This window comes from Myodes glareolus, chromosome 1, assembly GCF_982192425.1.
Source record: "Myodes glareolus chromosome 1, mMyoGla1.1, whole genome shotgun sequence".
Taxonomy (NCBI): Eukaryota; Metazoa; Chordata; class Mammalia; order Rodentia; family Cricetidae; genus Myodes; species Myodes glareolus.
The window spans coordinates 90,002,593-90,025,813 of record NC_142026.1 but is presented as its reverse complement, the minus strand read 5'-3'; the positions used below and the strand labels follow the sequence as shown (position 1 = coordinate 90,025,813).

Below are 23,221 nucleotides of genomic sequence, written 5' to 3'. Positions count from 1 at the left end.
TTCTTTTTAAACTGAAATTCTAACTTTGCATGCTATGTGCTAAACCACAAAGCATGCAGACACCTTTGCCTGCATGTCTGCAAACCTGAGGACTTTTTTGAGCAATGGCAAAAGGGGACCCATCTGGGAGAAAAGGCGTGGGTGGGAAACAGTGATGAAGGATGCTTCACTGTATTTCCTTTTCTACAATGTATATATTTATGTGTTCATTATTGAATATTATGTGCACACTCTATATATGAGTGAGCAAATTAAATGAGCATAAAATGGCAAGCAGAAGCCTGGGAATGGAGCAGACCCTAATACTCTTAATGTTTTACACACTACTGCCACTTCCCTACTGTGTAACTTTTACCATAATTGATATTTGAAAAAAAAGTACGTGTGTGCGTGGGTACCCAGGGGAGGGGAACCAATAAAGTTTTGGTGCTTGTGAAAATAAGGGAGTTGAAACATTTTGGCCTCTGGCTAATGTGGGAAAAACTCAGCTATCAAAAATCTCCAGATAAGATTTCACAGAGCGCCCGAGGCGGTTTCACTCCTCACAATAGCCACTGTGTCGAAACAGGTTTGGTGGTGGCCAACCTTCCCGCCCATAGGCTGCAGGGCTTTTGTGCGCTCTTGTACAACGAACTCATTCCGACAGGACAGCTTGCGCCACCTTTTCAACCTGAATTGCTCCACTGGGTTCCAAACAAACTTTGGATGGTGAAATGCATTTCGTGAAAAGGAGAATGGTCAAGTTGATTAGGATTTTTAGCAGGTATCATGCCGAACACTGTGATCCCAGCAATGGGGAGGTAGAAGTTCAAGGCCAGTGTTTTGGCTACTTAGCCTGTTCAAAGTCAGTCTGGGGCTACCTGAGATTCTCCCCCCCCCCAAAAAAACATGAGACCAAGAGAGGAGAGAGAGAGAGACAGAGAGAGAGACAGAGACAGACAGACAGAGAAAGACAAAGAGAGTCAAAATTTTTTGGAATTCAGCTTTGAGTGAGCATGGTCTGTGAACACAGATTCAAGAGACTCCACATCATGAAGCTGTGTGACTACAGAAGAAAGTCCTAGCCAAGGCAGTGTACACACTGGTGAGTACACAGGCCTCAGCTGCTATCTGGTGGCATTCTTAGCTTTTGAATTGCTGGAAGTTAGCGGTCTGCTAAGTTAATAGATTCCAAAGGACTTTCTTAAAACATCTCTTAGTCACAGCATGTTAGTTCCAGCACAGAGGTGGGCAAGGGACAGTCAGTCATTTGTGGGGCTAAAGCTAGCCTAATTAGGCTCTGACCTGCACCATCCCAAGCTCTCCACATCTCTGGAGTTTCAGTCTTTGTGGCCACAGCCACCGTCACACATCCAAATAGGACAAACGTGTTAGGGCAGAAGGGGCAGCTCAGAGGCTGAGTGAGGAGATGCTCTTGCAGAGAGCGAATTCCATTTCCAGCATTCATGGGGAGTGACCCACAACTGCCGTAACTCTAGCCTCTTCAGGCACAAGCGCTTAAGCATACTTAAAAAAAAATCTTTTAAGGAACAGACGGACGGCATCATATCTTTCTTTCTTTGAGACACGTTCTCACTGTATAGTTCTGGCTTGTCTGAAACTCACTGTGTAAATCAGACTGGGCTTGAACTCACAGAGATCTACCCATCCCTCCCTCCTGAGGGTGCTGGGATTGAAGGAGCAGATCACCATTCTGGGCTTGATTTTTCCAGATATTGAGAATTTCTCCCAGGAGTGGGATAGTATGGTGTTGGGGGAAGTGTGATTAGAATGTCTTATCCAGCTCACTCTGCACGTGGTGCAGGACGTATTGACAGATATACTGATCGATCCTCGGGGTCTCATCCTTGTAACTCCTGTCTTCTGGCTGTGTCGTTGGGAGTATATCCAGTCATTAGCTCACCTGGATTATTAGTCCTTAGGAGCTAGCTGTGAAGCTTGCTTGCTCATCGCCAGGCAAGTGCTCACCTAGCTCTTTTGAGACTCTCCACCTAGGTGTTGGTGGGGTCGCCAGGAGCTTCTGGTGACTGTACTGTCCTTCAGGGTCTAGCACTTGGCTTTGGACCTTTCCCGATACCATCCCAAGTCAGTAATGTTCCTTTCAAACATGCTGTGACCTCCTCCGGCTGTTGTGAACATGCCGTACAGCTCAGTGATGTCCTCGCTGCACCCCACAATCTTCTCGTTGTTGGCTAGTTCAGTCTCCACTCAGATTGCACTTATGATTGGTTGATTTTATGCATGTGTTTTACCTGCATGGAAGTGCAATAGTTGCATTGTCTGGTGCCTGCATAGGTCAAGAGGGGACATAGGCTCCCCAGAAACTGGAGTTACAGATGGTTGTGAGCTGTTAGGTAGGGACTGAGGTTCGAACCTGGGTCCTCTGAAAGACCTGCCAGTGCTCTTAGCTAACTATGGAGCCATCTCGCCATCCCTCTGGCATTGCACTAAAGCTCAGCAGGTGCCACTCCGCAGACCTGAACACCTTGAACTTGTCCTGTTCCTAGTTGTTCGGTATAGTCTCCTCCACGCATTTATTGGAGGCATCTGCCCCTTCTGCTTCCACTTTTCCTGTTGCGTCAGGCTGCATTCTAAAATGCTGGGGGCAGATGCTCACAAACGTATTGCTGTCAGTCTTGAGGAGCTCATTGGTGTCGGGCAGGGAGGACAACTGGGTGGCCTGTGTTCTTGGTATGCATGCTGTCCAACCATACTGAGGATGTGACCAAAACCTACCAGGACCCGGACCCCTGGGAATGAAAACTGGCCTGGCTAGCTCACTGCACCCTTTGTCCTTTCCCTTTGTCCACTAAAGCCTTATTAGCTCCAAGGCAACGAGGCTAAATAATACTCCAATCCGAACACGCTGCCGGACAGGATTCTGCCTTTTTCCCTACTATTTATACAGAAATAGTTTTCAGTATCTCACCCTCTGCGATCCATCAACCTCATTATTCAAATTCATGAGACAAACCCCAGAAAACTGCTAGTTTGGGGTGGCCTTGGTGGCTGTGAAGTTCCTCGGACTCCAGTCGTTCGGCTAAGCACAACAGAGGTGAGAAAAATCTCCATTATTCTCAAAGACACTCCGAGACACTCAGATATTCTTGTATCACAGGCATCAGTATTTATTAATTTATTTTTGGTTTTTCGAGACAGGGTTTCTCTGTAGCTATGGAGCCTGTCCTGGCACTAGCTCTTGTAGACGAGGCTGGCCTTGAACTCACAGAGATCCACCTGCCTCTGCCTCCTGGTTGCTGGGATTAAAGGCGTGCGCCACCACCGCCCGGCTGGCATGAGTAGTTTAATAAGCCAATGAATACAGAGTGTAAATTTAGCTTTGGCTATCTGTAAGCTGTTGTAGTGAAAGGCGAGAATGGACTACAGTATACAACAAATCCACGTGGGAGTCTATCTGGGGGTGTATGAAAAAGAAAGTTGTGCCGGTAGACCAGGAAAGGGAAGCAAGGCAAAAGAGAACAAGGGACAGCCGGAGCTCACTTTTAAAGAGGCCTTGGCGCATGTGTACAGAGCCTTACAGCAGCCACGCAGCACGCGATGTAGTGACATAGGGTCATAGGCTGGCTAGACCTTTGCCTGAATACTGACAAGAGCACTCACGGCTGTGGACGCTGGGGCTGGCTAGGCACTTGCCCAAATACTGACAGGGAGCGGGCCAGCATAATGGCGGAATACTAACATAAATGATACTGATTTTATCTGGATTATTTTATAGTGTACATCTACCCCGAACTGTTAAGATAGACAGGAGATGGCCATCAGTATGTATGGAAGCCAGGGAAGAAAGTCCTTCATAGTCAACTTCAGACACAACCTCCTATTTCCCATTATCACACACCGGTGTAGGGAGAAATACGGCTGCTCTTTCCCAAGATCCAAAATATGCCAAAGGAAAGACGATTAAGGTATCAGATTAGATAAGGCCCAAGGAGAGAAAGCTACTTCCCTGGGTCAGAATAGAATCTGAGTTCTCTCTTTGGTGCTGACTGGAGATCGACACTCCCATCTGTCTCAAAGATGATAGCATTACACACATACACACAAATAAATGCTCTCTTAACAACTAAATCAGAAATAGTCTCATTCCAATGCCTATTTCTGATAGGAGAATCCACAAACATACTATTGTTACAAGTGTGCTCTGCCAGAAACACACAAGAACACATTAAAGTCTTTCCACAATGTCAGAATTTATTGAATAACAGTAAGCCCACGAAGTTCATTTTAAGGCTATTTGTCACATAATTCCCACCTACCTTGGTAATCTGACTCAGGCGAATACAGGTTCTTCTTTGCCAATCTTAATTACTAAGATTAACTCTCATATACCACAGTAAATATATCTATGTATGTATGGCTTACAGAATGAATATGAGCTACAGAGGCTGCAACAGAGTTCAAAGGATTCAAGGAGTGGACTGAGCATCTGTGTTGCTAAATCAAGCAGACCAGGGTCAAGGGGAGCTGCCACTGGCGCTGCTGGGGCCGGGCTTGAGAGCAAGGCTGAACAAGGTTTGGAGTGGGAAAGGCTTTGCTGTTGGAGCTCCCGGGAACAGGTGGTGAGGCAGGCAGTTGAGGCTGCCTCAAGTGTAGGAAAGCCAGCTGAGTCAGGAGTCTGGGGTCCTTTAGGCACGCATCAGGTGCCACAGGATAGGCTGGTATAGGGCCATGCTATCACAGTGTCAGGTCTATCCCTTCCTGGGGGCCAGGTGAGGGAGTTATGCCCTTCCCAGCATTTGGTGTATCTGTTCTTAGCCTGGTTTCTCTGATACATTTTAGTACATCTATGTACCCCTATAGCTGCAATTCAATCCTATAAACTTCAAGACTCCGTTTCTACTCCCAGGAATAGGACACTCACCAGTCTGTGCTGGAAGGTGGGGTAGTTATCCTTCTCCCTCAAGATGGAGGCAAAGGCAGCTTGCAAAACAGTCTCCTAGGGCACTGAACGGCTCGGAAAGCCGCTGGTGTCAACTGAAATAACCTGAAGCCCGGCATAACCAGATCTCAATAGCTATCTTGCTTAAAAGAAGATAATCCCATTTCCTTACAGAGCATTTAACTCCTGATGACTAGATGAGGGGCCGGAGGAGCTCACCAAGCCTGACCCCCTGGCACGAGAAAGGTCAGACGGTGAAACAGCTACCTACTCCAGCTCTGTAAAGTCCACAGGAAGTCTTTACCCCAATACAGGCACAATGATTTTGTTTTGCTTTTCAAGACAGGGTTTCTCTGTGAATCCCGGGCTGTTCTGGAACTCACGTTGTAGATCAGGATGGCCTCCAACTCAAGAGATTCGCCTACCTCTGCCTCCCTAGTGCTGGGATTAAAGGCACACACCACTATCAAGGAACAATGGTTTTTCTTTTTCTTTTTGGTGTAGGGGAATGTATTTGGGACTCATACGGGTTAGTAAGGTGCCACTGAGTCACATGTCCCAAGTGATTAATTTAAATTGGACAGTCCACATTTCAGTTCTAAGGAACCGACACTGCTTTCAGGAAGAAGATGCAGTGTCACTTTGAAACTCACCTACATTTTAATGTCACTTTTTGCAAATGTTTAGTACAAACTTCTAAAACTCTTCCAGCCGTATTTCCTATTGCAGTTTATCTCCATGCACTCAAGGTTTTGCTTTTGTTTGTTTTTCTAACTTGTTCCTGTTTCATCAGGGTGGAATGACCTACACAAAGGCAGGAAAATGACTGGTCTCCTGTCCCCACTTGAGCACATCTCTCTAGTTTTTCAGTTTCTCCATCTAGAAATGATTGAGACAGGCATGGTGGTACACATCAGTCCCAGCACTCCAGAGGCAGAGCCAGGTGGATCTGGGATTTGAGAGTAGCCTGGTCTACATAGTGAGCTCCACCCAGCCAGCACTACTCAGTGAGACCCTATCCACACCCCCCTCCCGCAAAAAAAAAAAAAAGCAAAAACAAGATTTACAGCTCAAGATCAATATATAAATACACATTATTTATACATGTGTGTATGTATATATTATGTGCATTTAGAGCGTGTCTCTTTGTAGCCCTGGCTGTACTGGATCTTGATAGGTAGACAAGGGTTGTTTCAAACTCAGAGATCTGTGGACTTCTTCCAAGTCCTGTGACTAAAGGTGTGCACTACCACACCCAGCCACTGACCCAGCATCTTGACCCGGCCTATCAACTCCTCAGTTTGCAATGAGAGAAACACAAAAGTGACATTTTCAATTCCTATCCTTTTCTTTTGGCAGAGTAATTTTATCTGAAACTATTAGTTTTAGAAGCTCTGGCTATTGTTTTTGGATAGATAGCCTTTTACTTAGATAAGCCTCACGCTGGGAATACACCTTCCTGGTCACGGTATCCCCTTTTAAACATCCGTTCTAGTAAAAGCTGACTCACTGCAGCTGACGACAATGCTGATATGTAACAAGTTGGAGATAAAGATGTCCATTCCAAGCACTTGAACAATGACAATATCAATGGATGTTAATAAGCAAGGGGGAAATTTTTTGAGGGGTCCCACCTGAAGACAAAGAACTAAAGGAAACTAATGACTGCTAGAATTAACCTCTCCCAGGGATGAGTTCCCATACTGTTTGTCCAACAAAAGGTGGACAGCCCTGAAATCACACATGAAATATGAATTCAGCAATTTTATATTATTTGTGAACGCACACACACACATATGCATGCATGCAACAGTCAAAAAATAGATGGTACCAACTATATATTATGATGGAGGATGGTACCAATTATCTAGATAGAGGATGGGAGGTTCAGAAGGGGAAAGTGATAAAATTCTATTTTAACTATGTGCTGCCTGCATATATGTGTACGTGTACAAGTATGTAATTCCCATCACAGGGGTGTTGAATCCCCTGGAACTGAATTTAAAGACAGTGAGATGACATGTGGGTGCCGAGGACTGAGCATGGGTGCTCTACACTGCTGAGCCATCTCTCCAGCCCTCATTTCTGGGGTTTTGCTGTTGTTTTAGGCCATTGTGAATGGGATGGTATCCCTTGATCTTTCTCAGCAAGTAACAGAAAAACTAGGAACATCGGTGCATGGTGGCACATACCTTAACCCAACCCAAGTTGAGTGGCCAACCTGTTCTACACTGTGAGACCCTGTCTAGGGAAAAAAAAACAAACCCTAAAAACTAAAGTTTTTGTTCTGTGTCGTAGGACTGTGAGCGGAGGAGGCACCACTGTACTGTATCTTTTGAAGGACGTGCTGGCTTCCCCATCAGTACGCTGCTTTGTTATATTGAGGTCTGTTTGTTTCTCCAGGGCCTGTTACCATGAAAGGGAGGTCACACTTTGTCAAAGGCTTTTTCTACATTACTGAGATTACTGGACTTGAGAGGAATCAGATCAATTGACTTAAATGTCTCTATGCTTGTGTCCCTGGGCTGAAACTTATTGGTTCTGGTATTAGTCCAAAATACTTTTGGCTTTGCTAGAGCTGGGGCAGTTAGAAGCCACTCAAAACCTGGGTCCTCTGATTCAACTTTTGTAATGAATAGAGAATAAGAATTTAAAAACTCATGTTACATGCTGGTTCAATGTGTTCATAGCACATTCATTACTACTTCATGTTAACCATTCAACCTCTAACCTTTCACCTTACTAGCCTAGCATCTTTCAAACATGCCTTCAATTTTCACTAATTCTGCTTTATTTTAAACTATCTGCTTTGAGCACCACACCCTCTTCTGGCATCCCAGCCCTCATTTCAATGATCTTGCATTCTCACTATAGACTGTCAATGGGAAGGTTATAGTTTTATACACTTAGTCTTGGTTTATATGCACCTGTACTTGACAACATGGTTAGCACTTACTGCATACTAAATTGAACAAATGAAAAGCTTGTGTGAGGAGGAACACCCATTGGGGGCTAGTGGACAACTTGTGGAAATTGGTCCTCTACCATGTCTTCTTTTTGGCTTTTTGAGACAAGGTTTCTCTGTAGCTTTGGAGCCTGTTCTGGATCTTGCTCTGTAGACCAGGCTGGCCTCTTTAACTCGGAGATCCGCCTGCCTCTGCCTCCTGTGTGCTGGGATTAAAAGGTGTGCCATCACACCTTTAAGATTAAATCATAAGGCTCAGTCAGCTTCCTGACCCCTGGGATTACAGACAGGAATTCAGTCAAAATACTCATCACGCAGGGAGCAGTAAAGACACTTCTGACAGATCAAAGGAAAATAGGAAGAAAACCAGAAGTCAGAAAGCACAGAACTCAACGGAAACACAAGCATTGATGGGAAAGCCTAAAGGCAGGGAGGAAAAGGATCCAAGCAGAGCCAGTTGGTGCCTCTTCCACTTCATATAGCAACAGTGGAGGGGGGGTGGGGGACTCAGTCATATAGTGGCATGTATTTGTCCAGGCATCAAATTTACTGTATTTGACTTGAGGCACAAACGCAAATCTTTTATGCTCACTAGTTTAACACAATTCTTACTGCTCACATGATTCTCTTACCTCAGCTACTTTTTAGCAAAGGAATCTAGTCGTTCCGATCCTGGTTTGTTAAACCGAAAACCAGCAAAGCATCTGAGAATAATCAGAATAGCAATTTTCATGCTTTCTAGACACCTATCAAAACAAGCAAACAAAAAGCCCCCAAATGACCAGGAGCAGAGAGTCCTTGCCAAGCAAACATCAATAAAAATGCTCAAGACCCCTACTGATGGCTTCAGAGTCAAATCTATAAAGGGCTGTATGTAAACTTCTACCCTCAAATGTTTGTGAAATTCTCTAGTTTTTGGTCGACATCAAGCAACAGAAAACTTTCTGAATGTTACTAGACAATTAAGCAAACTTTTATTGAAGTTTACATTGTGGTACAGAAATACATTTCAACCGATTAAAAGTCCAACACCAATGAAAAAATTATGGCACCAAAATTTCCCCTCTTGCAATCAAACTAGGATCACTATCCAATCTACAGCTTGTTTTCTAGGCTTCTTTCCACACAAACCTATGCAAACTTCAATATTAGATTTCATAATTCTCTAAGATGGGAGAATCAGACCGCAAACCAACAAAATCTACTGGGTTACAAAGTTCAGCTTAAATAAGCACTGGTCCTTCAAATAGCAGTCCAAAACATTAGCTGCTGCGCTCACTATAGAACCGCACTGACGAAGCTGACTGGAGGCTTCCCCAACGAAGCCTTCAATCAACAGCATGCTTAAAGTAAAAAATCCAGAGTGTTCCAACCACTTGATTCCAAACCAAGTAGATTCTATGTTTAGAAACGCTAAAAAAGTGTTTCATTATAAATACAGAAGGAACAAGACATCACTGTATCAGTCCAGAAACACCAAGAAAACAGTACAAGGGCAATAAATAGGAAATTTAGTCCATTTTGCTCTTCTCCCAGCTGTTTGTCTACTCTTGGAAGCCTGTATTTCTAGCCCAGCCCCACTGACTCTGTGTGTGCATATACATCTATCTGGCTGAGTGACCCGGACAGTCCTCACTCTTTCATTTGGTCATGTGATCAGCATGGTGAAGGAAGACCACACAGGAACAGATGTAATCAGAACAGCTCACATGCATCACACAAAAATACAACTTCTAAGTGACAGATAGAAATGCCACAGATTCTGTTTTGAATCCAATTTTCCTTTTAGTAGAAACTGATGGCAACAGGTTAAAAGTTGACAGCACGTGCCGAGGTCAGAATGTCTAGGATCGATTTGCTTGACTTAGTGGACTTCCTCCTGTCACTACTTAAGTTAGTGTGAAGACATGGCAGGCACTCCATAGCTAATTAAAGGGCACTGCATAGCCTACTGTTTCTCCCTGCTAACCCACCCCGGAGACGGAATTGGTTTCATTTGATACATTCAGTTTTGTCATTTGTCTTCCACAGTTCATGCCAATGAGAAGACATGTCTTTTTAAAAAAAAAAAAAGTCAGGGACCATCTCCGAAATCCTCCCCCACCTGCATGGGATATTTTAAGTCCAGTGTAATAGTGTATTGCTTTAATTGGGGGGTGGGGGGTGGACATGAATTGAGGGAAGAGGGAAAGACTTTGGTGAGAGAAATCAATCACAGGATTATAAATGCAGGAACAACCATTAAAACAGTAGAACACAAACAGTCACTGGAATCAGCATTTTCTTACAAGGACTCAACTTGTGGAAGAAAAACTTTAATTGCCATTGCATAAAACACCTGTATGAAGTAAAAATTGGTTTTGAATAACATTAGTAGAGAATATGCTCTAGAAAGTAGAGGTAACTGGATGTAAAAACTCTGGCAGCAATTTAATAGAACAGTCGCAGATGTTCAGTTGAGGCCAGCATCTAATGAGGACGAAAGCCTTGTCTGTGGGGGATTTTGGATGATGCCTGCAGATATATTATACTGTGCATAAACCAAATTGAATCATTTTCACAAGTGTTGTAAAGATTCATACAGTCAAAGTTCTTTTCTACATGCACTTCAATTCCACAGCAAGAGTGGCATAGAACACCTAAACACAGAAGAGAGCATTCATGCAAGATATCTAACTCCTTGATAGAATAATGCATACACTTCAAAATGATTACACTATCATTACATCTAGGGCTTTCTGCAACTATAAGGTGGTGGTCATGGAGAACACGGCCCCCAGTATCAAAATCTAGAAAGCAGCCACCACCTCCTGTGTGTCTTCTCTTTTTGCGTTTTTTCTTCTTCATTTTTCTTAATCAACTCTGCTGTTGTTGCTGCTTCTTAGCAAAACTGGTAAAAACAAAATTGTAATCATTGAACATAGCACTCTGGCAATCAAGACGTTTAAAACCTTCAATCTTCTGGGGTGAAGAAAGCACTGTGCGACATTTAGAACTCTGGGGGAAAATGGAAACAAACATTAGTACTTCCAATCTCTGGATTAATGCTGTGAATAGATGACTGTCTTACTCTAACTGCAGCAGCAATAAAACAGATTTTATTTATTTTCTCAATGCATTTGTGTATGTACATGTCATGAGTTGAGACGGGGAGTTGTATGATTCCTTGCCATTTCCATGTTTTATGAGCTAGTTGATGTGGTGCTGAGATCTGAACTTGGGTCCTCTGCTAAGGGTGCTCTTAACTGCTGACTTTTCTCTCTCCAGTCCCAAACTAAGGCATTTTTTTCTTGTGGGCTGAAAAGCAGGCTGACTTATGGTTTCTGACCAGGCTGTCAACAGGGAGCAGTGGTAGAACAGGAGTTTGCTAACTGGGTGCCATATAGAACAAGGATTGATGAAAAATCTAATAAGTATGTAAGGTTTCTCTGCCCCAAGTAACCCCAGGGAAAGGCACCCAGCTGTCACCCTGTTACACGTTCGTGGCAATCCATTACCCCATTCACCTTGAGGTCTTATCTAGCAGCCAGATTAGTTGGGCTGGGAAGTGTTTGCTCAGCATGTGCAAGACCATGGATTCAGTTCCTAATATGGTCAAAAGAGAAAAAGAAAATATAGAAGTCAAATTACCTGATTAACAAACAAGGTGGTCACAAATTTTCCTGGCTTGAAGACTTCCACAACCTTCCTGATCAGGTCATCATAGGAGGTCTGACTTAAGTTTGTTTCAAAGCTAACATAAGAGAATTCTGGTTCTGGAGTGATATGAATAGTCCAATATGTTCCCTTAGAGAAAAATTTGTTATTAGTAATACAAAGGGAAAATATAAATACTAAAACATTATTGAAGATTCTAATTACTTACATCCGATTTCATTCCATTCATCGAGTAGCCACAAGGATTGAACAGCGTGGCGTCAATGACAGAACCTGGTATCAGGTCACGAATTCCACTCTCACGAGTGACATCCTTTGCAGTAACACCATCTTTCATGTAGAACTGGTCCATAACTGCTGGGTCAAGCTCACTCATCAGAATTTCCAGGGTTTGATCTGGCTGACTGATTACTCGGCTCTCTGGGAAATCCAAAGTATACAAGTACCTAGACAGAAGTAAAACATAACCCATAGACGGTTCAGAATAAGCCTTACATTGGTTCTTTCAAGAAGCCTATGCCCAGCCGAGTAGTGATGGTGCACACCTTTAATACCAGCACTTGGGAGGCAGAGGCAGGTGGATGTCAAAGTTCGGGGCCAGTCTACAGAGTGGGTTCAGCTAGGTCTACAGAGAAAAAAAAAAACCCTGTCCCAAAAAACAAAAGAAGCCCATGTCTCCCTCTTATAAGGGCCACACTTCAAAACCTTACAGCAGTTGTGCATGCCCGTTAAGATCAAGTCAGTCAACATTCTAGCCTGGAGTGGAAAGGGGGCAGAGGTGTGATGGCTCCTGAGGGAAGAAAAGCCAGCTTTAAGAGTTCTAAGTGGCTGATCAAACTCCAGTGGATAGCTGCTCAAACACCCAGGAATCCAAACACTCACTGTACCACAGAACCACACCCCACCCTTTTCCCTTTTTGTCTCACTACATGGCCTTTGCTGGTCTTGTTCCTCTACCCTCAGCCTCCAGAGTAGCTGGGATGAGGAAGCATAGGCTAGCAAGGTCTAGCTTAAAACAATACTTCCATTTCCTCAAAACCCACACATATGGGCAACAAAACCAAATCAAAATTACATACCAACAGTCAGAATTCATGCGTCCCATACAATATGCTGCTCCATCTGTAAGGAAAGAAGATATTTCTAAAAACTCACTTAACAGGATGGTTCATTATTAGCCATTCAATAAACAGTATTATTTGCCACCTATTAAAAACATCAGTGAAGCGAAATTAAAGTAGGTGAATTCTTAGAATGCTGTTTTAAAGGTCTGCTGTATATGTATGAGCTTGCTGGCACCACACGGCATCACCATGTGGACACCAGGAACCAAATCCAGGTCTTGGCAAGAGCAGCAACTGTTCACACCACCCAGCTCCTCCCCTTTGCTCTTAAACACTTTTTTGGGGGGAGAGGAGGGCTGCCACTGATACTCTTGAAATGTAAATGGTTGAAAAAAACTACACCCTAGTCTTCTAATCAAGATAAGCTGTTTTACTTACAGATCCTTCCCAAACTGTTTCAAAATTTCCCTTAGCACAGTAAACCAACTTGGAAATGACACCAAGTAATACCCACCACTCTCTGGCAGCACGCAGTGTCTGAGGTCATAAATTACTGGCAAATGTCTGAAGTCTTTTTATTTCTTAAAGTGTTGAAGATCAAATTCAGGGCCTCATACACGCTAAGTATGCGTTCACCACTATTTGTGAGCTACACATCTTACCCCCAGACTTTCACCTTTAAATCCATTCCCGTAAGTGATTTTGCAAAGTTATTAAGACGTCTTAGGTTTAGTGCCATCTACCTCATTTTTTGAGATACTGGCCCTACCGTCTGCAAAATAGGCTAGGCTGTGAGCCACAGAACCTACCAGTCTCTGCATCTACAGCACCAGCACTACAAACTCGTTCCACCATACCTGGTTGAGCCTGTCCTTATTTTAAATGTAGATAATGGAGATCAAATTTGGGTCCTTTTATAGCAAGCAACTTACAATTAATTGTACTATCTTCCCAGCTGCTGTTTTTGAAACAAGTTCTCACTATCTGGCCCAGACTAGCCTTGAATGTTGAGGCTCAAGGGCTCCTTCAGTCTACTTAGTAACCAGGCAACAGGCACATGCCACACTGTCTTGGTTCCATGACATTCTGTCCACCTTAACAGCACTGACATTATTTTTACAAGTGCACAATACAACTTTTAAGCCCACACAACCAAAATTTGGCTGAAATCTTTAACATCCAGGTAAAGAAAAACTAAGCATAGAATATAGTGCTCCCTCCCCCCAGTAGCAAATAATTCAAACCATCCCTGGAGTCCCAGTCCAGCCCTAGACCTCAAAGACGGTGAGACCCTGCTTCAGAGATCACAACAAAACACCCACGCATCTTTTAATAGTTGCATCCCCAACTTTAAAAGAACTACTACATTCTATTTTTACTTACTTGGGAAAATTGCATTAAGAAACTCAATTTCTTCCTGGAAATTCCGGTGTGGGTACCCTTGGTGAGAAGGCTTCATGAAATTCTTACGAGAATAAAAGAAGCTCTTAAAAGAAAGAAAGAAGAGAGATCTTTAAGATGTTTCCCCTAAACCAATTTTATACATATAGAAAAGACGAGAAAATAAAAATGTTACAAATATTCCAACTGTGAAGCACAAATTAGCGGCCAGAATGACATTAAAATGCATACTTTCATTACTGCAATGTACTTTTTAAGCTGGAATGGAAAACAAATCTCACGATTCAGGCTTACATGGAAAGTGTTTTCTAATAGCCAACACTAAGTGCCTATGTTTTAGATTTCTTACAAAGATAGGTGAGCAATTACTCATAACTATACTAGTGGGGCAGGTATGTTGATTCACAGCTTCAGTCTTAGCACCAAGGACACTAAAGCAAGAGAGTGTAAGTTTGAGACCAGTCAGGGCTCCAAAACCAGACCCCCTCCCTTTCACTCCCCAAAGTAGGCTAAGTGCAGTAATGTGCACCTGTAATTCCAGAACTCTGGAAGAAAGGCAAGAGAACAGAGTTTGAGACAAGCTTAGGGTATGCCCAAAGCAGCATTATCAGGGCAGGTAGTATAGTTTAGTGACAGAACATTAGATCAGCACCATGTGAGGCCTAGGGTTCAGTCCCAATCACAGGTGCAAAGAAACCATTTCTGACATGTCACCAACATTCATTTCTTTGAGGTAAGATACTGAAACTTAACCAAAACAGAAACCATTATCAGTTTTAAATGTATCTATGTACTTACTTGAATTGAGTCAAACCCACTGTAATCCCTAGCAAGCTTCAACAGGGGAACCAGTGCTTTCAGTAAGAGGGTGGTACCACATGTCTTCAAAATGAAACGTCTCTTGGAGACAAACATGCTACTCTCACTGCAACACAAAGGCAAGCGATCATTACCCCAGCACATATTACTGAGAATACAATTAGTGTAATGGTGCATCGATATTTGTAATTTTTACATCACCATTGGATAGACTTTATATGTATCTATCACCAAAACCTAATAATCTACAACAAAATTAGAACTAGAAAAATTGTTAGCTCTATATCCTTTTATAGTCCATGTCTAAAACGTACATCTAGTCATTCCTCAGTCTTCTACACACACACGTTAGATTCTAAGCACGTGGGAGTACATGCATTTACCCTGAGATTGTCTGATTTTATTCTCCTTTACAGTGAATAGTATTCAGTTTTATTTCACACTCACTCTTATGTGTGGATACCACACAATAGCCTAACCAAGTACGGCGGGCAGAGCTGTGTGCTACCACTATTTACTAAACAATACTTTTACCTCCCCTTGGACACAACTGCTCTCACATGGTTTTTCATTTCTTTAACTAAATAACAAGCCTTTTGAGTAAATCAATTCTTTTGTATAACATTATATACTTGGCATGCTGCACAGTAAACGTTTTGACAAACATTTGCGTATGCCAACACAGATTTAGTTTTAAAAAAAGATATTATGTATACTTATTGCAAAGTCCAAGGTTTACAGTATAAACTATTCAAAACATTTATTGGTTAAACCAACCTTGTACCTAATTTTTCATCCAACAATTGTGGGAACCATGACAGCTAGGTAAGGCAAGGCTTCATAAAAAACAAACAAAAAACCTATCTAGAAACAAAAAAAATGTATTTCACACCAGATTCTTAAAGTGGAAAACAGATTCCGGTAGAGGAAGAGTGGTATTTCACAAAGACTACGATCAGGACAGCAACTCAACACCTACAGCACTTACCTGAGTACATAAGCTTCCTGCTTGTCAGTCTTTGTCACACTTATGATTGAGCATTGCACATCCTTCAAAAGGACATCCCACTCAGATCTGTTAATGCAACAAAACCCACAATTAACAACTTAAGACCTTAGTCCTCCATTGTTAGAGATAGAACCTGGTCCATAAGAGGTAAGTACTCTACCACTGAGTTCTATTCCTAGGCTTTTAAGAATTTTAAACAGAAACTGTAACACAGTAACTAAGACCATTTAACCTACATTTGAGATAGTCTGGAATTCATGTACACAGGCTGGCCTAGACGAGATCCGCCATGCCTCTGATCACTGAGAAAGCACTATTACAGAGTGTGCCTCCACACTGACCACTTCACTTTTTGTTCTATCTTAGCTGCAGATGGTTCTAAGCTGGGAACCCAATCCGTGTCCTCGTGGGAGGGCAGTCACTGCTCTGTATCATGGGGTCCTCTCCAGCTCTCCATTTACAATTAGAAGCAAAGAGTGTGCATTTCTTTTTTTTTTTTTTAAATCATGCTCTTTTTCTTTTGAGACAGGGTTTCTCTGTGTAGCCTTAGCTAGCTTTGGACTTGGGAGACCCACCTGCCTCTGCCAAGTGCTGGGATTAAAGGTGTGTGGCACCATCACCCAGCTTTTTTTCCAGTATTTTAACAGTTACTTCAATACTTACATTCTAGACCTTATACTTCTTTGCTGGGATTTGAGTTGTTCTTTGTACAGGGTACAAACAAACATCCTTGGCCTTTACCCACTCCCACCCCCAAGCAACCGAAACGAAACATCTCCAAATATTGCCAAATGTCTCCTGGAAACAATTGTCCCCAAGTAAGAAACACTGACCTAAGTCAATGAGAAAGTATCCTTTAAAAATAAAAATTATATAAGTATGTACTCGATTTACATATTTGCTTTTACTAAGCTTTGATAATTTAATCATTTCCAATCACTAAACTAGTATGTGATCCTAATGGGTTGGTTTTGTTGGCTACCAATTTGAATCCTATGCTTAAAATCTGCAACATCAAGACTTACAAACAGACCAATTTGGTGAAACTTAATATAGGCTAGGTGAAAGTTAATATAGGCTAGTAATCTTGGTGCAGGATTAGGAATAAAGCACATATCTTCAACCATTATTACTGATTCCACTGGACTTTCTCAATAGATAAATACCTAACTCAGAAATGCCTTAGCTAACTATAAAGTCCCGTTGTCTTCATATCATGGACAGCAATTAAACCTTTCCTCTTTAATAAAAAAGAAAAATAAAAACCCTGGCAGCACACCTTGTAAAGCTAGCAGATAAATATTCCAAGGCAGACAAATGCGTTCTTAAACCACTCAGTTCTGCCTTTATCAGACAAAAATTATCATAGATGTTAGAGGTTCCAACAAGGCATTATTTACAAAAAGAGTATCTTTCCACAGACATTTTTCTTGCCACATTTCTTTTTTTGAGTCTTTGGCCATAAATGTATGCACCTTCATAAATCATTTGGTTGCTAAGCCAACTGATTTAAGAGTTTTAAGTCAGTGCTTCTCTTCATCCCATGATAGAAGAAAAACTACCAACTACTCTGAATATCACTATTGAGGAAGAAGCATGACTGGTTGCTACTAAGATGGAGAAAACAAACACAATATAGTTATCTCTTACTAAACAGAATTGAACTGTCTAGTCAAAAAGCTGTGTGCTGCTAAGCACCTGTGAATATGCTTCTAACCTAGCACTGGAGAGGCTCAGGCAGCTCCAGGCCAGCCTGGACTGCACAGCTGTCTGGAAACAAAGTGCCTACGTAGTACTTATCAGGCTGAATTTCAATCCCAGCCCTCCTCAAAGTGAAAGTGAGCAGCAATTACGGAACAGTATTTCTCTCACACACACACACACACACACACACACACACACACGAAAGTTAGGTCTAGAAGAACACTCCCAGCATAACTAATAGCTTAAAAAAGGAAACCCTATCAAATGCACAAATCAAGAGCACATTAACATTAAACAGTCAAATACTCTACCATTCCACCGAAGTCAAGACCACACAGCTAAAAAGGCAGAAGGGAAGCTGGAGAGATGGCTCAGTGGTTAAGAGTACTGCCTACTCTTAGAGGACCTGGGTTTGATTCTCAACACTCACACGGAGGCCCATTACACAGACATTTATTTCTTACCCTACCACATCGTTATTCTTTGATCATTTTTATATTGCATTAGGTATACATAAGCTACAGACTATTTTTTAAAAGACTTATTATTACTCTGTGTGAGTGTTTTGCCTGTATGTATGCCTGCGTACAATATACATGCCTGGTGCCCACAGGGACTATGAAATCAGATTCACAAAATGGACCCATTTTGCTTCAAGGGTCTCTTCTATTCCCTCGAACCATACACAAAAATCACTTTCAGGTGAGTTTTGTATCTAAATATGAAGTGTAAAACCATCATGGGAAAACATCTTACAGACTGAGATTAGCAAAGATATTTAAAATAGGGTATTACAAGAGCTACCAGGGAAAATTATTACCAATAAACTAAATGTATGCACATGCATGCAGTAACCAGATGACAATTTAGAAGTGTCTGTCTCCCTTCAGACAGGGCTCATTAATCAGCCCACCTCTTACCAGACCCTGCCTCCAAAGTATGAAGCATGATTAATAAAAGCTCAGAGAGAGAAATTGGGGTTAAACCAAGTATAAACTTAACAAACAACAATAACCCCACAAACAGAATCAAAACAAAAAAAATTGCGTTCTGCACTGCAGAGATTAAGTTCAAATCCTAGTACTTGGCCAACTCCGAGTTATCTGCCCAGCTCTAGGTTTGTTTGTTGAGGCAGGATCTCACTCTTGTAAAGTCCCAGTCTCCTGATAGGATTACAGGTGAACAGACAATGGTGTAAACCTGAAATCCTAGCAACAATCCTGACAATATACAGGTAAGACACCTCAAAAATGAAACAAAAAGAAAAATATGTGAATCTAAATTTACTTCTTAAAAGAGCATTCCAAGAATACAAGACCCATGGGGGGTGGTGTGCTCACTTTGTAGATCAGGCAATCTGCAAGCTAAAAGGTCCAGGGCCTCTGTATCTGAGCACCAGGATTAAGGCACATGTCACCACATCCAAATTTTATCAATCATGTCTACGTGTATCTGGCATGCATGCCACAATGTACTTGTGTATGTCAAAGGACATACTCTGGGAGGTCTCTCCAACTTTTATGTGGGTTTCTTGGATGAAACTCAGTTTTCCAGGTTTGCTCAGCAAGTACCTTTATCCACTTGAGTTCTTGCCAAACTGAAATCTTACAAACACGAGATGTGTGTGTGTCTATGTAGTCCTGGCCACCCTGGATCTTGCTCTGGTAGACAGAGCTTCAATATGCCTGCCTCTGCTTCCAGGGTGCTAAGATTAAAAGCAGGTACCACAACACCCAGCATTGCATTCTTGAAAGCCGCCCCCCAGGCAATCTATTCCTCCTTCTGTTAGGCCTTCAGCCTACCACTGACCAGTCTTGCCAGATGAGTTTGCACTTCTGTTTTACGGAAATGAAATCTAACAGCGTGCACTTTCGTCTGGCTTCTTTTCTCAGCATATCTGTTTTCAACAGCACTCATGTGTGGTTTTTTTTGGGTACATATATATATGGTTCATTTATTGTTGGGTAGCATTCTGTTGCATGGTTTTACAACTATCCATTTGCTCTTTATTTTATTAAAGGTATATACCAATTCCTAACCACCCCTCTTTCCTTTTGGGGGCTATCACAAAACTGCTATTGAAATTCTTAAGTCCCTTTATGGAAATAGATTTCCTGCTTTTGCTAGCAAACACAAATAGACCAATCGGATCCTTCTTAAAACTATACACAACCTGGTTATGTTAAGGTGGTCCTCTTCTTCATTTGCAAAATTTATGAAAAAACAATTCTTATTTTCTAAACTCATGGTGTTTCTGTAATCTTTTACTATTTCAAATTTATTCTTAATTCTTTCTATATGCTTCAAAAGAGTGCTTCTTTATTTTAACTGGTCCGTTGATCTTTTAACTTTAGCTTCTATTCTGTTCACATTTCGATGGCCACCGAAGGCAGCATTTTCAGCAATGACACGTAAGAACTTTCTGATTATCAAATACTACTCACCACAACATAGTTTAATGAGTTCCAAGACGAGCTTGGTCTACAAGTGAGTTCCAGGCCAGCCAAGGACATATGGGGAAACTGTCCTAAACATAAAACCCTTAAAGTTTATTTTGTTCAAGTTTATTGGGCTCAAAGTCTGGGTAAAAATAACTCAGTGGTGGTGCATGCCTTTAATCCCAGCACCCGGAGGCAGGTGGATCTCTGAGTTCGAGGCCAGCCTACAGGACAAGTCTCAGGAAAGCCAGGGCAACACTGAAAACCCCCACAAAATACCAAATTGCTATTTGACACCTGTAACACATAGCATTTTATATCACTAATACTGGTTCTCCCCCACCCCAGTCTAAAAAAAGGAACAGAATCAAAAACTGTTAACACCTTGATTGCGGTAAATATCAGCTTACTTAATCCTATAACCCCATGGTGTTTCCATTTCAGAACCGATGCAGGGCTCCTCCAATAGACTTCTTGTTAAGGTACTGACTGACTAGGTAGGTTTACCTAACACCTACTGTTTTTCAGACACTTTTAAACCCTCATAGTAAATAACCAATGCACGACTTCTTTATTTTGAAAAAATAGTTAACTTCTTCCGAACAGGTTTCAGCTACTACTTGCATAAGCGTAGCTGAAAAGGGCTTAAGACTATAATGTGTGTTAAATGTTTACGAAGCATGTTAAAAAAAAAAAAAATCACACTGAAACTCAGTTGTTTGGTTACACACGAAGTGTGTTTTTCAAACATCCTCAACCCAAGACACACATACACAGTTTATTTGCCTACATGTGCCTGTGCTCCACGTGTGCAATGCCCACAGAAGCCAGAAGAGGGATGTCAGAACCCCCAGAATCAGAGTTACAGATGGTTGCACGCAGCTCTGTGGATGATGGGAATTGAATCCGGGTCGGTCCTCTGGAAGAGCCTGAGCATCCAAGTGCTCTTATCTGCTGAGCCACTTCTAGAGTGGCATCTTAGACTATGATGTTGTGACAGATTTCCGGCATCCAAATGTTTTTGTAGTTTCCTAGAGAATCCCGTCATTCAGTTCGTACCAAGATTTTCTAGGAAATAATCCTGGTAGCACTAGCTTTTCGAGACGCCCATCACAATCACCAGTTTACCATTTGTGAAAGCAACAAGCTTCTCCGTGATTATTGAGTTTAACGGTGAGGTGTTAACAACTGAAAACGGCACACAGGGCAAACGAGCCACGAAAACTAAAACCATAACGCCGCAGCTACATTTCCCCCTACAATGGAAACCTCCGCAGCAACTAGTAAGAACTGCGTTTCCCAGTGTGCCTTAAAGTCTCGGCAGCACGTGGCCGCCGGGATTCTCTTCTCTCTTTTTGTCAGAAGACGGTTGCAACGCGCAGCCAACATTCCTAAAACGCCCATTGGTCCACACCCTGGAGCCAGGCTCCCGGAGGGCCCAGGAGCTCATTGGTCCGCCTCTCAATGAACCGGACCACGCCGGTTCCTCCGCCACCCTAGTGGCGGTGGCGACCCGAGGAACACCGAAGCCCACGTCGCGGCCCCCAAAGCCGGCAGCTGAAGCCACCGCCGCCGGGTCCATACATTGTCACCATCAGCCGCACTTCTACGCGCGATTCCATTCTCCCCCAACCGCTCTGCGCGCGACATCCTGTGGTCGCGTGTGACCGCCCGGGTGCGAGCGGGGCCCCAGGTCCCTTTGCTCCCGCTTAAGGCATTAAATAGGTCCCGGGGCTGGCCGACCTCCACACCCCGTGAAAGCGAACAAACCCCTCCGTCGCCGCGCTCTCCCGGATCTCCCCTCAGTAACAGGTTACACAACCCAAGGTCAGGAGACGCGGGGGCAAAGCCCCGGACGGTTCCGGGGCGCTCTGCTGCAGGGCACGTCGGGGCGGCGGCGGGCCCAGCACTGCGACACGGCCGCTCCCGCCCAATCCCGCCGCCCGAGCGCCACGCGCGGCCGCCTAGCCCGCGGCGGGAGGCCTGCTCGCAACCCCGCGGCCCAGGCCCGCCCAGTCCGTGCTCCGCCCGGCTCTCGCCCGCGCCGGCACGCCGAGCCGAACCACACCTGCCGGGGGACCGCGCGCCCCCCACCCCGGCCTCGTTACCTGAAGCACGCGGCCGCGCCGGCCTCCTCCCCTCCCCCAGGCGGCCCCGCAACGGCGGCGGCGGGAGAAGCCAGTTCCCGCCCGCCGACCTGGCCCCACCTGAGGCCGAGCCCCGAACCTCGCCGCACCTCCCAGGTCCCCCGCACCCACCTTGGGATGGTGCGAAGATCCCCAGATCCCTGGCTGGCGTCGGACTGCTGTCTGGAGAACCAGACCTCCAGCAGTTTCTCGGTCCCTTCGAAAAAATGTGCAGCTTCCATCACCGTGAGACTAGCGAACAACCAACAACCACAGAAAATCAACTAAATTAAATCTCTTCTCCCGCCGCCGCTGCGGATTGTTCCAGCTGTGTTACTAAAGTTCAGGTTCCTTTTTTTTGCTATAATTTTATATTAACTTTTTTTAAAAAAAGGACTAATAAAATTTTCCCGGCTATTTTTGTGAGCGAAAGTTGAACGTGAGTCTGTTGGAAATAAAGGCAGATACAGTTCAGTCTCTTGTAGTCCGCTGCTTTCCCGTTAGAGAGAGTTGAGCGAGCGCTAGCTAATGTCGCCGGCCATACTGTGTAAGCGAGGGCTCTGCGTGAGCGCAGACCTTATATAAGGCATCCTCCCCAACAGGCCAGGAAGTGACGCCATAACCCCGCCCTCGGGGACTCATAGGAGCAGCAGCGTGTCAGTCAAACGTCGCCGAGCGCCGGCTGGCTGGCGGCGGGCCTACTGGGAGTGCAGGCGACTACCAGCTTGGTTGCAGATGGAGCGGTCGCTGTTTCTTGAGCGGGAGACCGCACTGTAGTCCGGCTGGGGACTTGGGAAGCTGGGGTTGCTTGTGGAGCTGTTGGGGAGAGCGGGAGCTAGACAAGGTTGTCCCCCGCTGCAGACAGCTGGTTAACAGAGAACACGAGGGAGCCTTGAGGGGTGTCTGCGGGGCTCGGCGGGGGCGGTGACCACTGCTCGGGCGGCGTGTGGCTTTGATCCTATGAATTCCCGGCTTCAGCCAAGGGGTTTGGGGTTTTGTTTGTTAGATTTTTTTTTTCTTTTTGAAACCATTCTTTCATGTGCCTCCTCGAGACGAACGCAGCCAAGGCAAATGCAGCCAAGGCAATAAAACTCAGCGTTTGTCAGTGACGTACGCGTTGCCCGGGGTCGGACTGGAA

General features: G+C 43.8%; 1 protein-coding gene across 1 annotated transcript; it reads right to left on the bottom strand.

Annotated features, from left to right (window-relative positions):
• Positions 1 to 10,164: 10,164 nt before the first annotated feature.
• Positions 10,165 to 22,649, bottom strand: Amd1 (adenosylmethionine decarboxylase 1). The gene is made up of 8 exons (XM_048425102.3): positions 22,216 to 22,649; positions 15,795 to 15,881; positions 14,786 to 14,912; positions 13,970 to 14,072; positions 12,602 to 12,644; positions 11,731 to 11,968; positions 11,496 to 11,651; positions 10,165 to 10,862 (listed from the first exon to the last, which is right to left on the bottom strand). The coding sequence occupies exons 1-8, from the start codon at positions 22,323 to 22,325 to the stop codon at positions 10,722 to 10,724; spliced, it is 1,005 nt and encodes a 334-aa protein (XP_048281059.1). The 5' UTR covers positions 22,326 to 22,649; the 3' UTR covers positions 10,165 to 10,721.
• Between the last annotated feature and the right edge of the window lie 572 nt (positions 22,650 to 23,221).

What these genes read in the sequence shown, in the direction of transcription:
- Amd1 (XM_048425102.3), bottom strand. Translation starts at nt 22,325, where the DNA reads ATGGAAGCTGCACATTTTTTCGAAGGGACCGAGAAACTGCTGGAGGTC. An exon ending in CGCATGAATTCTGACTGTTG is followed by an intron (nt 11,969 to 12,601) that starts GTATGTAATTTT and finishes ACTTCTGTCTAG; the next exon opens with GTACTTGTATACTTTGGATT. An exon ending in TGAATGGAATGAAATCGGAT is followed by an intron (nt 11,652 to 11,730) that starts GTAAGTAATTAG and finishes TTTTTCTCTAAG; the next exon opens with GGAACATATTGGACTATTCA.